Source organism: Pinus tabuliformis, chromosome 2_1, assembly GCF_031772625.1.
Source record: "Pinus tabuliformis cultivar Carrire ecotype Pingquan chromosome 2_1, CPIR1, whole genome shotgun sequence".
Lineage (NCBI taxonomy): Eukaryota > Viridiplantae > Streptophyta > Pinopsida > Pinales > Pinaceae > Pinus > Pinus tabuliformis.
The window spans coordinates 157279025-157296213 of record NC_142299.1 but is presented as its reverse complement, the minus strand read 5'-3'; the positions used below and the strand labels follow the sequence as shown (position 1 = coordinate 157296213).

Genomic DNA, 17189 nt, shown 5'->3' with positions numbered 1-17189 from the left:
CCATTCTTTAACAAATAATATTGAATCTGTTTTTATATGGTTGTCAAAACAGAAGTTTTGAAATGTGCCCTTGGGCCTCTATTTACATATACAGCAGTTTAAAAGTGCCTTCAGTGACCCATCTATGGCTATGGATGGTGTGGTTGAATGTGCCCTAATTCCAAGTATGGATGCATCATGCCGTCTCTCATCTGGATATATGCATAATCACCAAATTAATTGCTCACCGGCAGAGAAATGAGAATTCATCCATCTGCATTTTCTAAACTGCCAAATGTGAATACATTAAGACAGTTGCTATTGAATTTGAAATCGCTACCTTAACTAAATTGTCAGCTATATTAATTAACTACATCTATAGACTATATTATGTTATATAAATATAATATTTATTATATATTATTTTATATTAATAATAACTTATACATTAAAGATATATATATATATATAAAATTCAAAAACAAAATATTAATACATTAACTACATCTATAGACTATATTATGTTCTATAAATATAATATTTAATATATATTACTTTATATATATATATATATATGAAATTCTAGAAAAAATCGCCAAACAAAAAATAGCTGATAAATTTGAAATTCTGACCATTAAATTCAAAAACAATATAAATATATATATGGCAAATTTTTCCTGATTTCATGATAGCTGAATCGAACATGAACATGAACCAGGTAACTATGGGTTGCAATGCACTCAAAAAATATCACATTGATACAAGTCTGCATTGCCAATTAATGCTCTGAAACTTCCAGCAATAGATGCCTACCTAGACTCATCATACGGAATCCATCTCCAGTAACGATGATCATCTATTCCTGTGATAGCCATTGCTCTTGCAGAAATTGAAAAGCAGACTCCTCCTGTAGCCCTATCCAGCCAAACCTCCTGTCAAACAGTTCATAATTTAAGTTCACCCACAAAATCTTTATTTATCCTTGCCTTGTAAATTGGTTGCTTAATTTGTAAATGGAAGAGCACTTTAACCACACAAGTATTTTGATTCTTTTACAGAACCATCGATATTCAGGAAATACTGAAAGGAAATCAAAGGCAAACACTTGTATATTAAATCTTATATCATGATAAACTCAAAAAGATAAAATGCACTAAGAACATTTCAGTTACGGAAAGCAGAATCACAAGAAAATATCCTTTTCATTTCAAATCCCAAGACAGAAGATAAGTTATAACAGAATTAAGGTGAGAACTCAATGATGGTTGAGGCCACTGCCAAACCTGGGAATAATCTACCATCTGCACTGGAACAGTAAAACCCCAATTTTGACATCTTGCTAAGCTAAAGATAAATTTTTTATGTAATAAAGTGGCATTCTATATTTGTATATCGGAGCACAAGACCAAGGCACCATGATGAGACTGCTAATATATATTAAAATAATATTTTGAATATGTTATTTACCTCAGGCAAAGGCAAAGATTTTGATGTAAATAAAGCCAAAGCGAATCCAATTTCTTGCAAATGAAAAAACAGAAAGGGGGTTACTGATTTCATGAGGTTGGAGAATTGGGACATAGTTATCCTATCTTCTAAAAGAAAAAGATATTCCATAGGGAAAGCACTCCTCAGAGGAAGTGAGCCATTAATCTACTATCATCCCCTTGCTAGATCTGCGTTAATGGCATTGAATTTTCAATAAATACCCATCCAGAGAAAAGAATGGGGCAGTGAAGTGACTTTTTCGGTGTCCAAACCCTCCTGAAGTAAAATCCTTGAGTCGAAGTGTTATTTTTTACCATGGGTGGGGTAATATTGCAACCTTATGGCTTTTCACTTCAAGTGAATGTGACTGAAACCCTGTGAATGTGTTCATCTTTTGACACCGTAACTGCATCCAAAACGGGATGGCAATTAAATATGATTGCAGGAACTTGCTGTTGTAGACTTGATCAAAGAACCCAGAACTGTACAAGGGTTTGGCCTGAAACTGTGTGAAGGACCAAGTGAAAATATGCATAGAACCATATGTGATGGGTTGGAAAAGTGAGTTGCAGCAGGATTTTTTTCCTGCAGATATATTGTGCTCAGAACTCTCTTCGTCCTAGCACGAGGCTAGAGGGATTCTGTCGATATAAGCCACTGTATATAGCCTATGGATCTATGAATACCCCATGCCTGAGTTGTAAACTTGACCCCATTTATCAAATCAACAGTCCAACTTGAGGGTAGTAATTGTGAAGGAATACCCATGACTGGGGTATAAATCACCTGTTAGCAATCAATTTTGCATACTTTTGTTATAAAGATGAGTATTACTTGGACAATAGACCTTGTGCATTTTTTGTTCCTGTCTAATACAAAAGTTTAATGCATGTTATTTTCTATGTTTTGGTAGGCACTGTGGTAAGTACTTGCAAGCCTCTATTCTCTGACCTAAGGGCTAAAGCCTGCCGATGAATCTGCACATTTCCACCCTTGAATGAGAAGTGAGTCCTGTAAGAGAAATCATTGCTAGATGAAGAATGTGGATGTTGTTATTGGAATTGGAAGGTTGAAGAAGAAAAACCTGAATTTCATGAAGAAACACACTATCAAAAGCCAGAGTTGTAGAAGAAGTCACCTAAACGTTTATGAGAAGACGTCAATGGTAGGAAGGAAGTGACAACTCAAATAGTTGAGACATCACCCGAAGAAGTAAACAAAGTGTTGATGAAGATTTTCATCACAAAACCACAATGGCAACTCATCACACAACCCATAGATCGAACTAACCATCACAAAGGCATTGACCAAGGAAAGTTTCACACCAGGAGAAGCTATAAAGGGAGTTCAATTAAAGACTTTGGTGCCTTATCATGTTTCCATTCTTATCAGTGGTGAAAAGTTATTAGTGCGGATTAAGCGCTGGTAAGTCAAATGATAGAGTTGTACCATTTATTTGTGAAGACCCCACAATGAGAATCACTTTTAGCTTGAGTCGTCACATCTGATGATGATGACAAACCAAAGTGAAAGATGCATGTCAATTTGGACAAGAAAGCTCAATCTGTTGGGATCCTACCAAGGGGTGTAATGGGAGGCCAAAAGGCCTATTAAAGTACTAATAGCAGAGGTCATTCATTGTAAGGTGCACTACGTCCACTATGTTTGTTATTATTAAATACGACACATGTTAAAATGTGCAACTAGGGCCGAGGGTAGCTACCACCTCCTCTGGCGGCTCTGTTGATCTCCTGCGCGCGGCCCTGACCGATCCCGCGCCCCTGCGCCTGGCAGCGTCGCTGCTAGGCCCGCGTCCTCCATCTTCTGATCCCCCCCTCCTTCGTTCCTGGGCCTCCTGCCCTCCCCCAGCACCGGGGCCTTCCCCGGTTAGCCTGAGATCTCTCCCATTGCCTGAAATGGAACCCCCATCCCAGGACCCTGAAGACCTTGAAAAATCCTTCGCCTCTCTCATTCCTGAGAATGCTGCGGGAAAAATCCGCCCTACGGCCTCCAAGTTCATCAAGAAGCTAGATGAAATTCCGGAAGTATCGCTACCTCCTTCCCTCCCAAGAAGAGCAGCAGTCTCCTTAGCAGAAAGAGGCCTGGTCGGTCAGTTCACGGGATTGTGGCCCTCCCCTCGATCAGTCCAGAGATGGGTCGAGAGAAACTGGAACTCGATAGTGCAAGGGAAAATAGCAATCAGGTTCTGTGGCAGAGGATTCTACACCTTTCTCTTTGAATCAACAGAGGATAGGAACCTCATCTTCAGGAACGGCCCTTATTTCATGGACTCTCGTGGACTTTACCTAAACAGATGGACTCCAGACTTCGACCCGGAAATGGATGTCCCCAACGCTGTCCCTGTCTGGGTTCGCCTGCCTCATTTGCCGCTTCATTGCTGGGGGGATGAGTCAGTCAAAGCCATAGGGAACGCGGTTGGTAAATATATTGACAGATCCGAACCGAAGGAGAACATGCATGCATGCGCGCGGATCTGCGTTGAAGTAGATCTGGGGAAAGGATTGCCGGAAGCGATTAAACTCAAAGTTGATCAGTGGACGCACATCCAGCAAGTGGACTACGAGCAGCTACCCTTCAAGTGCAAGGTATGTCACGAATACGGGCACTTCGCCAATAGATGTAGCAAATCTAAAACAAATGTATCTGAAGGCAATGTTGAAACCCCCGAAGAAGTTTGGGAGCACGTCAAAAAGAAAAAATCAAACCCCCCCCCTGGCCCAATCTCAAAGAATCCCCTTGAAAACCCCTCCCACACCTCTCAACCTTCTGGATCTGCCCCTTCCTTCCCCTCCTCCTCCAACCCCTTTGAAACCTTGTCCGCAGAGGACCCCCCATCCCCTCCCCCTTCCCCTAGAGGTCCCATTGTAACTCCCTCCCCTATCTCCCCTCCCCAGCCCTCCCCTCCTCCAACAGTGGAGAGAATCCTAACCAGGAATAAAACAAAGGAAAACAACACCTCCACCGATCCCCCTAGGAAAGTTGGAAGGAAGTCTAACAAAGAGATCAGGGATGAAAACGCTGCAAAAGAAATGGCCACCGGAACGCAACAACCTATGGACACATTTCTTGATAAATCCAAAGGAAGCGGAGAAAAAATGAAAGAGAAGAGCGGGGCAAACAACAAACAAGGTAAATGATGATTTTGGTCTCCTGGAACTGTAGGGGGATGGGCTCCTCCCTAAAAGCAAATGCAGTCCGAGACCTTCTCAAATCTGAACATCCAGACCTTCTCCTCCTCCAGGAGACCAAAATCCCGGAACAAGAATTTCAAAACCACATAAAGAAAAGCAGAAGCTATGCAGGTATAGCAATTAGTGCAGCTGGTGCCTCAGGAGGCATAGGGACAATATGGAACAAAAGCAAATGGGAACTTAAAGACCAAAAGCCTCACAGATGGTGGATAAGGACAGACATGCAGAACATAGCCTCGAAAGAGGATTACTCCATATACAACATCTACGCCCCTAATCATTACAGGGACAAAGCTGCATGTTGGGAATCAATTACTTCAGACCTCACGACAGTACAGGGAAGGAACATTTTCATTGGAGGGGACCTAAACCTCATAAGGAATGCTGATGAGAAACTGGGAGGAAGCTTCTACGCTGACCCCTCAAGAGACTCTTTAGAAGAAATAATTCAAAACCATAATCTAGTGGACATTCCTCCGCAGAATGGGAGATTCACGTGGAGCAATAAAAGAACTGGCAGCAACAATATAAAAGAGAGACTAGACCGAATCCTCGCTCAAGAAAGAACAGTGGCAAGATTTGCCAATATCCAAAGCAAAATCATACAAGGATACATCTCAGATCATAAACCAGTGGCTCTGATTTTAGATAAAGGGAAGAACATGGGACCTCTTCCCTTTAAATACAACAAGGCTTGGGACAACAAAGAAGAATTCAGAAACATGATCAAGGAGCAATGGGCAAAAGAAGTAATTGGCTCACCTCACTATATTTGGGAAGCCAAGCTCAAATCTCTCAGGATTGTCATAAAGCAATGGGCAAAAAACCACGCAGCAGAGGAAAGCAAAAAAAGAACTGACCTCCAAGTTCAGCTGGAACAATGGAGCCAGGAAAAAGAGAGAACACAGTACACAGAGGAAGACCAGGCCAAGGAGAATGAAATGTACAAAGAATTGTATAAACAGAACAGAAGGGAAGAAGAAGAGCAGAGACAAAAATCTCGCTGCCTTTGGCTCAAAGCCGGAGACAAAAACACTTCCTTTTTCCACAACAGCCTAAAGCTCAGGCGGGCAGGGAATCAGATAGAGAGAATAGTGATGGAAGGAAGCGAGCTCAGAGACCAAGCGGAAATAAAAGAGGCAGCGTCCAGACACTTCGGCGCACTCCTAAATGCGGACCCTCAACCCATCGATAATGCGGATTTTCTCAGTCTAATTGAAAGTAAAATATCAGCAGCTCAAAACAACGAGCTGGATCAAGAGGTCACGGCAGAGGAAATCGAATGGTCAATCTTCAGCATGGCACAGGATAAGGCTCCGGGCCCAGATGGGTTCACTGTGGCATTTTACAGAAATCATTGGGAAGTCATCAAAAAGGACTTCATTAGAATGGTAAAGAATTTCTTCTCAAAATGCAAAATGGGAAACAGTATCAAATCCTCATACTTAGCCCTCATCCCCAAGGATCCCAATCCCCAATCCTTTGATCGATTTCGCCCAATCTCCTTATGCAACGTCTCCTATAAAATCATCACCAAAATCTTAGCTAACAGGTTGAAAAAGCTCCTCCCTTCCCTCATCTCTGAGAATCAAGGAGGCTTCGTGCCCAGAAGGCAAATAACGGACAATGTCATTCTCATTCAGGAGGCAATCCACAGCAGTATAAATCGAAAGGAAAAGGGCATGATTATCAAGCTAGACATGGCGAACGCCTTCGATAGAGTCAACCATCAATTCCTTAAGGCAGTTCTTGGGAAATTTGGGATATCTGCCTCCTTCATCAGCAGGATCATGGAGTGTATTTCACTCCCCTGGACAGCCCCTCTGATAAATGGCAGGCCAAGTAACTTCTTCAGAAGCTCAAGGGGATTGCGACAAGGCTGCCCGCTTTCCCCTTTCCTCTACATCATCATGGCCGAATCTCTAAGTATTCACCTGGAAAATCTTCGCAGGAAAAAAGAAATCACAGGTATCAGCATTGTGAGTGGAACCAAGGGGATTAACCACTCTCTCTTTGCTGATGACACCCTACTAATCGGAGGAGCTTCCAGTCTCATGGCAAGAAGGTTCAAGAAAACGTTAGAGCTATTCCTTCAAGTGTCTGGAGGCAAGCTCAATAATAACAAGTGCATGATATACACCTGGAACGTTCCCAGGCAGATTATCCATAGAATCTCCACAATCCTGGACATCCCTGCTCAAAGGAACTGGAGCCACTTCATGTATCTGGGACTGCCCTTAGCTAAGGAGTCGGTCAAAACCGAAATCTGGGTCAAACTAATAGAGAAGTTGAGAGGGAAGCTTCAGAGCTGGGGGGTGTCCTGGCTCAACCTGGCTGGAAGAACAATTCTCATCAAAGCCATTCTCTCAGCCCTCCCAATTTATCAGTTTGCAACCACTCTCGCCCCGGCCAGCATTCATAAGCATATGGAACTAATCATCAGGAGCTTCTTGTGGCAGGGAGGAAGGCAGGAATCCAAAAAGTTCAGTCTTGTAAAGTGGGATCAGGTCATCTTACCCTTTGAAAAAGGAGGGCTTGGAATAAGAATACCAAGATTAGCTAACATGGCTATGGGCTTTAAGTTGATATGGAGGATTCTCAATGGAAAAGGAGCCTGGTGGACAGAAGTAATTAAAAGGAAATATTTAAATGGGGCCAACTCCAATATCCTTCTGGAACCCATTGTCGACAGGCAGTGCACCCCGATCTGGAAACTCATAAAAAAAACTCTCCCTCACTTCAAAATTTGTATCTCTAGAGCCCCGGGCAGCGGCAGAGACATCAACATCTGGACTGATCGTATAATGGGCTCAGAAGCAAGGGAAGCTCTCCCAAATCTCAGGCCCCTGCAACTGTGGATGGAAAGGAAAAATCTTAAGACCCTTTATGACATTTCCTCTTGGGACCAAAACAGATGGCTAGGCTGGAAGCACCTCCCCCTCCCGAACAATCTAAGGGACCTGTGGACTGATCTCAAGATATCTCTCTCAGGCTCAGCTCCCCTCAATAGTTTGTCCGAGGACAAGTATGTTTGGGACCCCAATGGTGGCAGCTACACGGTCAAAGATGGATACAAAATCCTCCAAAATGCCTCAGCCACAAACAACTGGCACCTCCACAAAGTGGCTTGGAGTCCGGAATGCCTCCCAAAGGTCAAATTCTTCAATTGGACCCTCCTCAAGGGCAAACTCCTCACAGCAGAAAATCTAAGGAAGAAAGGCATCCTCGGCCCCTCAATCTGCTGCTTGTGTAGAGCAGCAGAAGAAAGCAGTAACCATCTCTTCCTCGAATGCCCCTTCGCTCAAAATTGCTGGAAGCTCATCATCAGTCCGCTAACGATTGATGATCTTCCCAATCAGGTCTCTCTTCTCCAAAAAAATTGGGGAAACACCTATCCTCACCCAAAAAAAAACAAGACCCTGGCTAAAAGATTGTGGAACAGCATCCCTTCAAACCTCTGTTGGCAAATTTGGAATACCAGAAATAAGAGCATTTTTAACAACAAGAAGCCCAACATCTCCAGCACTCTTGCAAAAACAATTGCCCTCATCGCAGAGACCATTGGGGCGAATGGAACAATTCAATCAGACCAAGAATCTGGAGACCCAAGGGAAATTGAATGGATGGGCAAATTCAGCCTTGAAACGAGGAACCACAAAACAGCAAGAACAGGAAAGAAGAAAATTGATTGGAAGCTGAGAGGTTCTAATGAGGAAGTCAGAGAATGGATCCAAAATCAAAAGAGGCCCTCCCTCCAGTTCGATGGGGCCTCAAAAAATAACCCGGGTCAGGCAGGTGCAGGAGGAGTCATCAAAGACCCTCAAGGGAATACTATCGTGACCTACGAGTGGGGATTGGGCACAATGTCCAATAACAGGGCTGAGGCGTATAGCCTTCTCCTGGGAACCTCCATAGCAAAAAATCTCGGCCTTCAGAACCTGCTTATAATGGGCGACTCAGCTATCATTATAGCTGCCATGGTCTCGGGGAAGGATTACAATCAAACTGCCCTGAATAACATCAAATCCAGGATTACGGACAATATCAGAGAAATGATCGGGGTCACCTTCAAACACGTTCTAAGGTGCAACAACACAGAAGCAGACGATCAGGCCAACAAGGCGACCAGCAGACAGGTAGGCCAAGTCAGAGAAAATGATTCTATCTATGTCAAGGCAATTCCCTAAAGAATCCCATCCCACCCTCTCCCCTCAGAAATTGAGTCACCTCAGGCATCATTCTTCTTGGAATCTGTCCGCACCCGAATCCCCTCACCCTCTGTCAAATCTCCTCGACTGCACAAACTGGTCTCTCCCTTACCAAATCCCCCTCCCTGCAACTGATCGTATCACCTCCTTCAGTCATGACATGGCATCTCACACGTTTTCAGCCATCATCCTCAGGCTTTACGCATATGGCTATCATATCCTTATCCTCATCGATCGCTGCAAAATCTCTCCATGGGATCACAGTCATTCCTGGAATCGATATGCTCAGATCCGGTTCACGAACCAGAGATGCCCCCTTCTCTCTATTTATAGCAGATTGGGCCTCTCCGCATTCTCATCCTTCAGTGCTGCTAAGGTCCGGGACAGCGCCTCTTCTCTTCCCAGGCAATTTCAGAAAGCTGAGCTCAGTCATCTGGAGCCCGGATCTTGCATTTCGACTGTGGTAAACTCAGGCCCTCTTATCTCTCATTTAAATTTATATCTAACCTGTGGTTTTATTGGTCGTGGCAGCGCTTCCCCTCGTCCTTATTTGCTCCCCTTTAATACCGCTCCTTCCTCCCCTCCCTGTGCAGCTCCGCGCCCCTCCTCTCTGTCTGTTTCCCTCCATTATTTCGCTCTCACCCCCGGCATTCGCCTCCCTCCGCCCCTTCAGCAAGTCGACCTTCTCCACCAGCTAGGTGAAATGGCGGACCAACAGGACCAGCAAGGAGCTCAGGAGCACGCCATCAATCCTCTTCAGAACATCATCTCCTCTGACTGCACCCTCTGCAAAACTCATACGTTCATGATCAACAGATTCATCAAACATTTCAACGATCTCAAAGAGGATTACCAGGCAGATAGCAGATCAAAACGGAAGAAGCTTGAGAAACGAAAGGCAGAAATCGAGGCCTTGAAGGACCGGTGCACCCATCTTGAAGAAGCTTTAGAGCATATCAGGACTCTCACCCAAAGTATGCAAGCAGAAGCTTCAACGAGGGCTAGTGCAAAGAAGGAATCCCTCCCTGATGATTCTGTAAACCAGAAACTCCCTTAGAAATTATGAACTGCAAATTTTGTTGGCTTGCAGGCTCTTTTATCCGGCAATATAGCCGTTACCTCTTTATTTTCAGTTACCGTTGTTGTAGCAATGAGGAACAAGGGTCTGTGAACCCGGTTTTGATCCTCAAAGCCTTGATCTATCATATCTATGTACTAGGACTCAGTCCATGAAGTTTTTATAATATACAAGTAACCGATTTTGTAAAAAAAAAAAAAAATGTGCAACTAGGGCCAAATTCCACTTTGGGCAGCTCATTAGCGAGGAATTTTGTCCAAACATCATCATAGGCTAATAAGCTGCCCAAAGTGGAATTTGGCCCTAGTTGCAAGGACCAAAACTGACCTTGGAATCACTAAAGTTGAACAAGGAGAAATATGTTTCTAAAGTCAAGCCCACAAGAGCACATTTGGTCAAGGTCGGCTTGGGGTCAAATTGGACATATTGATCCCCCTCCAACGCATATAAATAAAGAAGACCTTCATCCTCATTTGGCACATTAAACACACATCATTCCTTCTCTCTCCTACATTGACTGGTTTGTACAGATCACAGGCAGCGTATTCTCCTTCACATGTGCGAGGGTTTGGAGACATCGTTGACTTTCTGCATTGACTTTCTGAAGCAGGACAGACTGACTTTGTTTGACTGAGTTTCTCTCCTTGATTGACTCACTTTGACCAGAAAAAGTTTGATCTTGGAAGGCCACATTGCTTGGTACAAAAATCGAGGAAATCTGGGCAATTTGACCAACATTGACTTCAGAGTTGACTACTGTTTTGACCACAGAAAATTACAGCAAACTTTCTTTCTCTTTTGACCGAGTTTGACTGGACTTTAGAAGATTGTTTTGGGCTGATTTTGACCAGCAAGGAAGGCCTAGTTTGACTGACTTTGACCGAGCTCAAAAGGAGATGTTTTGACCATTGACTGCCGATTGGTTAGGGCAAGTTGACTGCTGTTCATTTTTCAGAATTGCAGTCCTTCATCAAGCTGATCAGATTTACATAGGTTTGGGTAATTTGCAAAAGTCAAGTTACACTTTGACTCTGATCATTGTACTCTATTGGATATTCTCTCTCTGCTGAATATTTGATAATTGATAATAAGGATTGATTAAAGGTTTTCCCCATCTTGGGGTTGGGGTTTTTCCCTCGCTTGAGCCAAATTCTTGTGTTCTCTTGTCTTGGCTTGTCTTCTGCATTTTCTTATTCATGTTCTATCTATAGTTACTATCAATGTGAATTAATGGTTTATGTGATTCCTATTGGAAACTAAAGTGGAAATTGTCATTGGACTAACAAAAGGATATTGAAGCAATTGTTACAAGCATAGAACATACCATTGTTATCCAAAATTAACATGGTATCAGAGCCCAGGTGAGGACAAACCCAATCAAGAGAGAAAAGCAATCACTAAGATATATGTTGAACAAAGAATATTGGACAAGTCTCCGTGGCCTCTACATCTTATTTCAAGACTAAGGATAAGCTCAATGACAAGTCTGACTATTATGCATGGAAGATGACTTTGGACCTAGAAGTATTGGAATATGTGGGGGAAAAGTGGTGGAGCCTCCTTCAAATGCACCTACTGCTGCTAGAACGAAGTATAGAAAAGATGAGACAAAGCTAAGAAAATTATGGTTGACTCCATTCAAAAGTAGTTGGTTGCCTATATTTCTGATTCGGGAACTTTAATGTATGATAATTTGGTTGGGATGTTCAAAGTGAACAATGCAAATCAAATTATCTTTCTCAAGAACTTGAAGGATATCAAGATGGATAAACGGGAGTCTATCAAATCCTACTTCATGAGAATAACTCAAATCAAGAATGACCTGCTATCTATTGGAGAAGTTATTGCTAAAAAGAAACCCACTCTCATTGCTCTTGGAGGTCTTTCAAGACCATGGGATATGTTTGTCACTACCATTCTCAACAATGATAGGATACCTGGTTTTGATGAGTTATTGGCTAGATACACTCAAGAGGAAACAAGGATGATGGAGAGAGATAAGTCCTACAACGGAAATGAACCTACTGCTTTCCCTGCACATGCTAAAAGAAGGAATGATGCTGGTCCATCTAATTCAAGGAGGCAGGGTCAAGGATCTAAGAAGAGATTCAAAGGAAGATGCTACAATTGCAACAAGTTCCAATTACAAAAGCAAAAATCCTCAAGAAAAAACCTCCAAGGAATGACAACAACAACAACAACAATTACAAAAGCAATAATAATCAAAGGAATAACAAGTATAACAACAAAGGAAAAAGGAATGCTCCTACTGCTCGAGAAGGAATCGACCTCCCAAGAGGACAAGAAATGTCAGGTATGATGAAAATAATGTTCTACAAAAATAATATGACTTTTGTTCTATCTACTGCCTCTCCTCCGGATGCCTTAGAAAATTGGTTAATTGATAGTGGAGCCTCAAGGCATTTCACTAGATACAAGGAGGCCCTCTCAAATTTAGTTGAGAAGAAAACTAATCTAAAGATTATCCTTGGAGATAATGCCACCTACCCCGTGAAAGGGATGGGAACTGTCACTCTTCACTTAAAATCTATGTTGCAAGAAATGCCTATATATTAATGGTGTACCAGTACCCAAGATGCCTCGAAACGTCAAAACGGCTTTGAAACATCGACGAAACGCCGCCGGCCGTAACGTACGGCATTTCGCAATTTCAAAACACCAAATGGTACGGCCAGTGGCGTTTCGGGGCAACAGGGCGAATTTCAACGGCGGAAAAGAAATGAAATTTTTTTAAGCCTTTTTCGGCCATCTCAACTTGTGGAAAGAGGGTGTGGGCACCATCTAACACCAAAACACACTAATAAATTATTTTTATGTGGCTATTAACTAAATTTAATAAATAAATTACAAATGGAGTTCTCTAGAAGATGAGAAGAATAGAACTCTCTATAAACCCTACGAGCCTCTTATTTTCTTTAAAAAGGCACTCCATTCACTCATTTTTCACACATTGTTTTGCAAGAAGATCTTCCTATAGCAGCAACAAGGAGTTTGTTTGTGTTTTGGAGTGTGGGCAACAAGAGGAAGGGCGCGGGCAACAAGAGGAAGATTGTGAACAACAACTAATTGGGCAAGTTTTCATTGCCTAATTTTGCATCATTCATGGCTTCTCAAAGTAGTATTTCAAGCAGTGTTCCACGGGGACACGTCCCCCAAGGTCGAGTGCGCACACCTCTCACACCCCACGCACACGGGACGGGGGGACATCTGGGGAAACGTTTCCCCACGTCCCCCTTTTGGGGAGACACGGGGAGACGCAGGGGGGATGTTTCCCCAGTGTGGGCGACGCGACTCCCCCCAGGCGTCCCCCCTTAAATTTGCTTGTAAACAATGATTTATGATAGGGAAAACCTAGCATTTGACCATATTTCCCTACTAATGCTATGCAATTCATGGCAATGTTAAATTCTTTAAGTAAAAGTGGCATTCTCCTTTATCTTTCATTTTCATCCTTTTACTTAAATTTTTAACATTACCATGAAATGACTAAGGATGTTTGAGAGTGGTTTTGGCCTCATTGGATTTCATATGGAGAAAGTAGAATTTTAGATCTCACTCAAAATCCAACAGGCTTAACAATTTTTCAGGAATTTAGGATTCGATGGATTGCAATGTTTCCATTGCATTTTGTCATGTACAAGGGTATGGAATTAGTATTTAATCAAGAGCACCAAGCCCTCTATGTACTTTAGAGTCTAAAGTGACTTTTAGACTCATCACTCTACTGTTTTTGAGTTTTAGTTATATCAATTTACTATTCCAATCTTCTGATTTCAGTATCTATTATAGTCTATTTTTCTTAGTACTAATTAAATTCTAGAATGATGAATGATGAATTTAAATATTAAATCAATTTAAAATCTAGAATGATGAATGATGAATTTAATTTCTAAATCAATGTAGATTCTAGAATGGTGAATAATGAATAAATGAATATGGATCAGAGTATTTCATTATTGAATCTCATGGTCTATGGATGAACCATGTAAGGATGATGAGTATGGATCAATGTGTTTCATTATTTAATTCAATTATGTATGTATCATTGTATTTATGTTTTCATTATTGAATATGAATTTGAAATATATATATATACACACACACACATTAAAAAGAAAAAAAATATATATATACCCCGACGTCCCCCCTAAATTTCCCTAAAATTTGAGGGTACTCCCACATGTCCCCCCTTGTGCGTCTCCCCGCACCCGCATTTCCCCGTCTCGGAGTCTTGGTGGAACATTGGTTTCAAGTGCCTCTGGATTGGGTGAGTTTTTCATTTTGTATTATTGTAATTTGCGGCAATCATGGCTTCTCAAAGTTGTGTTTCAAGTGCCCCTAAAGTCACTCAAGCAAGCAGGCAGCAAAAATATTATCCTCTATGGAAGTATGTTACCAAAGTGAAGCAGATGGGCTCCGGTGGTAGATGGGAATGGAAGTGCAATTTGTGCAAAAATGAAAAGACCTTCAAGGGCTCTTACATGAGTGAAGGCTCACAGTTTGCATGAAGAGATAAAGGGTATTGATGTGTGTGCACATACCAAAAATGTCGAGGTGAGGGCTAGATTCAAGAAAGAGAGCGATGATGCTCAAAGGTTGAAGGATCAAAGAAGTAAAATCAACATGGGCACTACCAATCCTTGCATGTCTGATAGTGTTGAGCCAAGGATTGTTCAAGAAGCAAAAAAGAGGAGGGCACTAGAAGTAGAAGTTGAGTTATCAAAGCCATCAACTCCAATTCAAGACCACAGATTGGTGAAAATGCTTGATAGTCAAGGGAGAGAAGAAGTTGACTCAAGAGTGGCAAGGGCCATCTTTGCTTATGGCATCCCCTTTAATGTGGTTCGATCCCCATATTGGCAGGATTTGGTGAGAGCGATTAACAAATCTCCTCAAGGTTACAAAGGCCCAAACTATGAAAAAGTCAGAATAGTTTTGTTGAAGAAAGAGAGGCAACTTCTTGATGATGTTCTCAAACCAATTCGTACCTCATGGGGTAGTACAAGGGTTTCTATTATCTCAAATGGTTGGACTGATACAAGATGCAGGCCTTTGATTAATGTCATTGCATCATCACCAAAAGGAGCCATGTTCATCAAAGCAGAAGATTGTTAGGGTAAGATAAAGGATAGTACACTCATTGTTGGTATTTTAACTTCTGCTATTGAACAAGTAGGCTCAGAAAATGTGGTGCAAGTTATCACACAAATAATGCACTTGTTTGCAAAGTTGCAAGCTTGATTGTTGAAAGTAGATACAATCACATATTTTGGACTCCTTGCATTGTCCACAATTTGAATTTGATTTTAGAAGAGATTGAGGCAAAAACAAAAAGGATTAAGGAGGTCACAAGGCAGGCTAGGGAGATAATAAAATTCATCACCAACCACCACCCATCTCAAGCAATATATCAAGAATACTCCAAATTGGAGTTGTTGAAAGTTGCTGAGACACAGTATGCCTCAAACTTCATCATGTTGTGTTGCCTTGTTGATGTTAAAAATGCATTAATGAGTATGGTGGTGGGTCCAACTTGGGCCGAGTGGAGGCAGGCAGATTCAGAGAAGGGAAGTATGGTGAGGAGGGTGTTGGTTGATGAAGATTGGTAGAGCAAGATTGATTTCTTGCTCAAGTTCACATCACCTGCATTTGATCTTCTTCGAGTTGCAGACACAGAGAAACCTTTCTTAGGAGAGGTTTATGATGGCATGGATACCATGGTTGAAAAAACTGTGGAAATTATTACACAGGAGGCTCCCACTCTTCTTTTTGTGGATTTTGATTTTGTTGAACAAGTGAGGTCCATTATTGTTACCAAGTGGAATGGCTTCAACACTCCATTGCACACTTTGGCACATGCTCTGAATCCAAAATTTTATGATGAAGAATTCATTGTTGAAAGCAATGGGAAGAGGAAGGCTCCACATAAGGACAAGGAGGTGGCCAATGGAGTGAAGAAAGCCTTTCAGAGGATATTTCCAACTTCTTTACAAACTGATGTAAGGCAAGAATTTGCTTGTTTTGTTGTTGGATTAGAGGATTTTGCAGACATATCATCTTTGGACGAGAGGAGGACCATGGACCAAGTTAAGTGGTGGGCTTGTCATGGGGCAAGTGGTGTTCATTTGCAAAGTCTTGTCACTCGTATCCTATCACAAGTGGCAAGCTCTTCATCAGCAGAACAGAATTGGAGCACCTACAGTTTCATTCATAGTGTGAAGCGTAGTTGGGATTGTAGAAGGCAGAGAATCTTGTATATGTGCATTCAAACCTACACCTTGTGTCTCGTAGGGGTGAAGAATATACAAGTGGACCTCATAAAAAATGGGATGTGGATGCAAAATGTTCAAATTTAGAGCTCTCTCTTTCTGCTCTCGATATTTCTGTCAGTGGTGATGGAAGTGCATCTAGAAGCACTAGTAGAGTTGCCTCTTCTGCTGAACAAGCATCTTGTTCTATCTTTGTTGATGAGGATGAGGAGTTGTATTAGTAATGATATGTTGATGTAGCCATGATTTTCTTTAGTTCATGTTTTATTCCAGTTTTAGCACATAATGTAAAGCCTCATCTATAAAGGCTAATTTTGGATATTTGCATCATGTAATCATCTGTTGGAGATTTGGAATTAACATAAATTTGGATTTCCTTCTAAAATGTCATTTATATGTCTCATTCTTTCTTTTCTTGCAAAATAATTTGTTATAAATTATAATTTATTTATTATTGACTATATATATATATATATATATATATATATATATATATATATATATATATTGCTGGAAACGCTAGATTTAGTGGCGTACCAATACCCGGGACGACCCGAAACGCCGAAACTCGATTGAAACGTAGGCGGTTGTACCGTACGGCATTTCGGGATTTCAAAACGCCAAACAATACGACCGACAGCATTTCAAAAGAGTTTCGATCGCAACAGGCCAAGTTTCGGCGACCAAAAAGAAAAATAGAAATTTTTTTGGGCCTCTTTTGGCCATCTCAATGAGTGAAAAGAGGGCATGGGCTCCATCTAACACCAAACACACTAATAAACTAATTTTTATGTGGTTGTTAGTTAAATTTAGTAAAAAATTTACAAATGGAATTCTCTAGAAGATGAGAAGAATTGAATTCTCTAGAAACCCTATAAGCCTCTTCTTTTTTTTAAAAAGACACTTCATTCACTCATCTCTCACACATTATAGA

At 41.6% G+C, this 17189-nt stretch overlaps 1 protein-coding gene across 2 annotated transcripts in view; it reads right to left on the bottom strand.

Moving 5' to 3' along the window:
• The window catches only part of LOC149199210 (F-box protein PP2-A15-like), a 66164-nt gene that overhangs the window by 31999 nt on the left and 16976 nt on the right, over positions 1-17189 (bottom strand). For both annotated transcript variants that reach the window (XM_089402345.1, XM_089402346.1), the window contains exon 2: positions 793-911. In XM_089402345.1, the coding sequence (XP_089258471.1) occupies positions 793-911 (119 nt within the window). The remainder of the gene's footprint in view (positions 1-792; positions 912-17189) is intronic.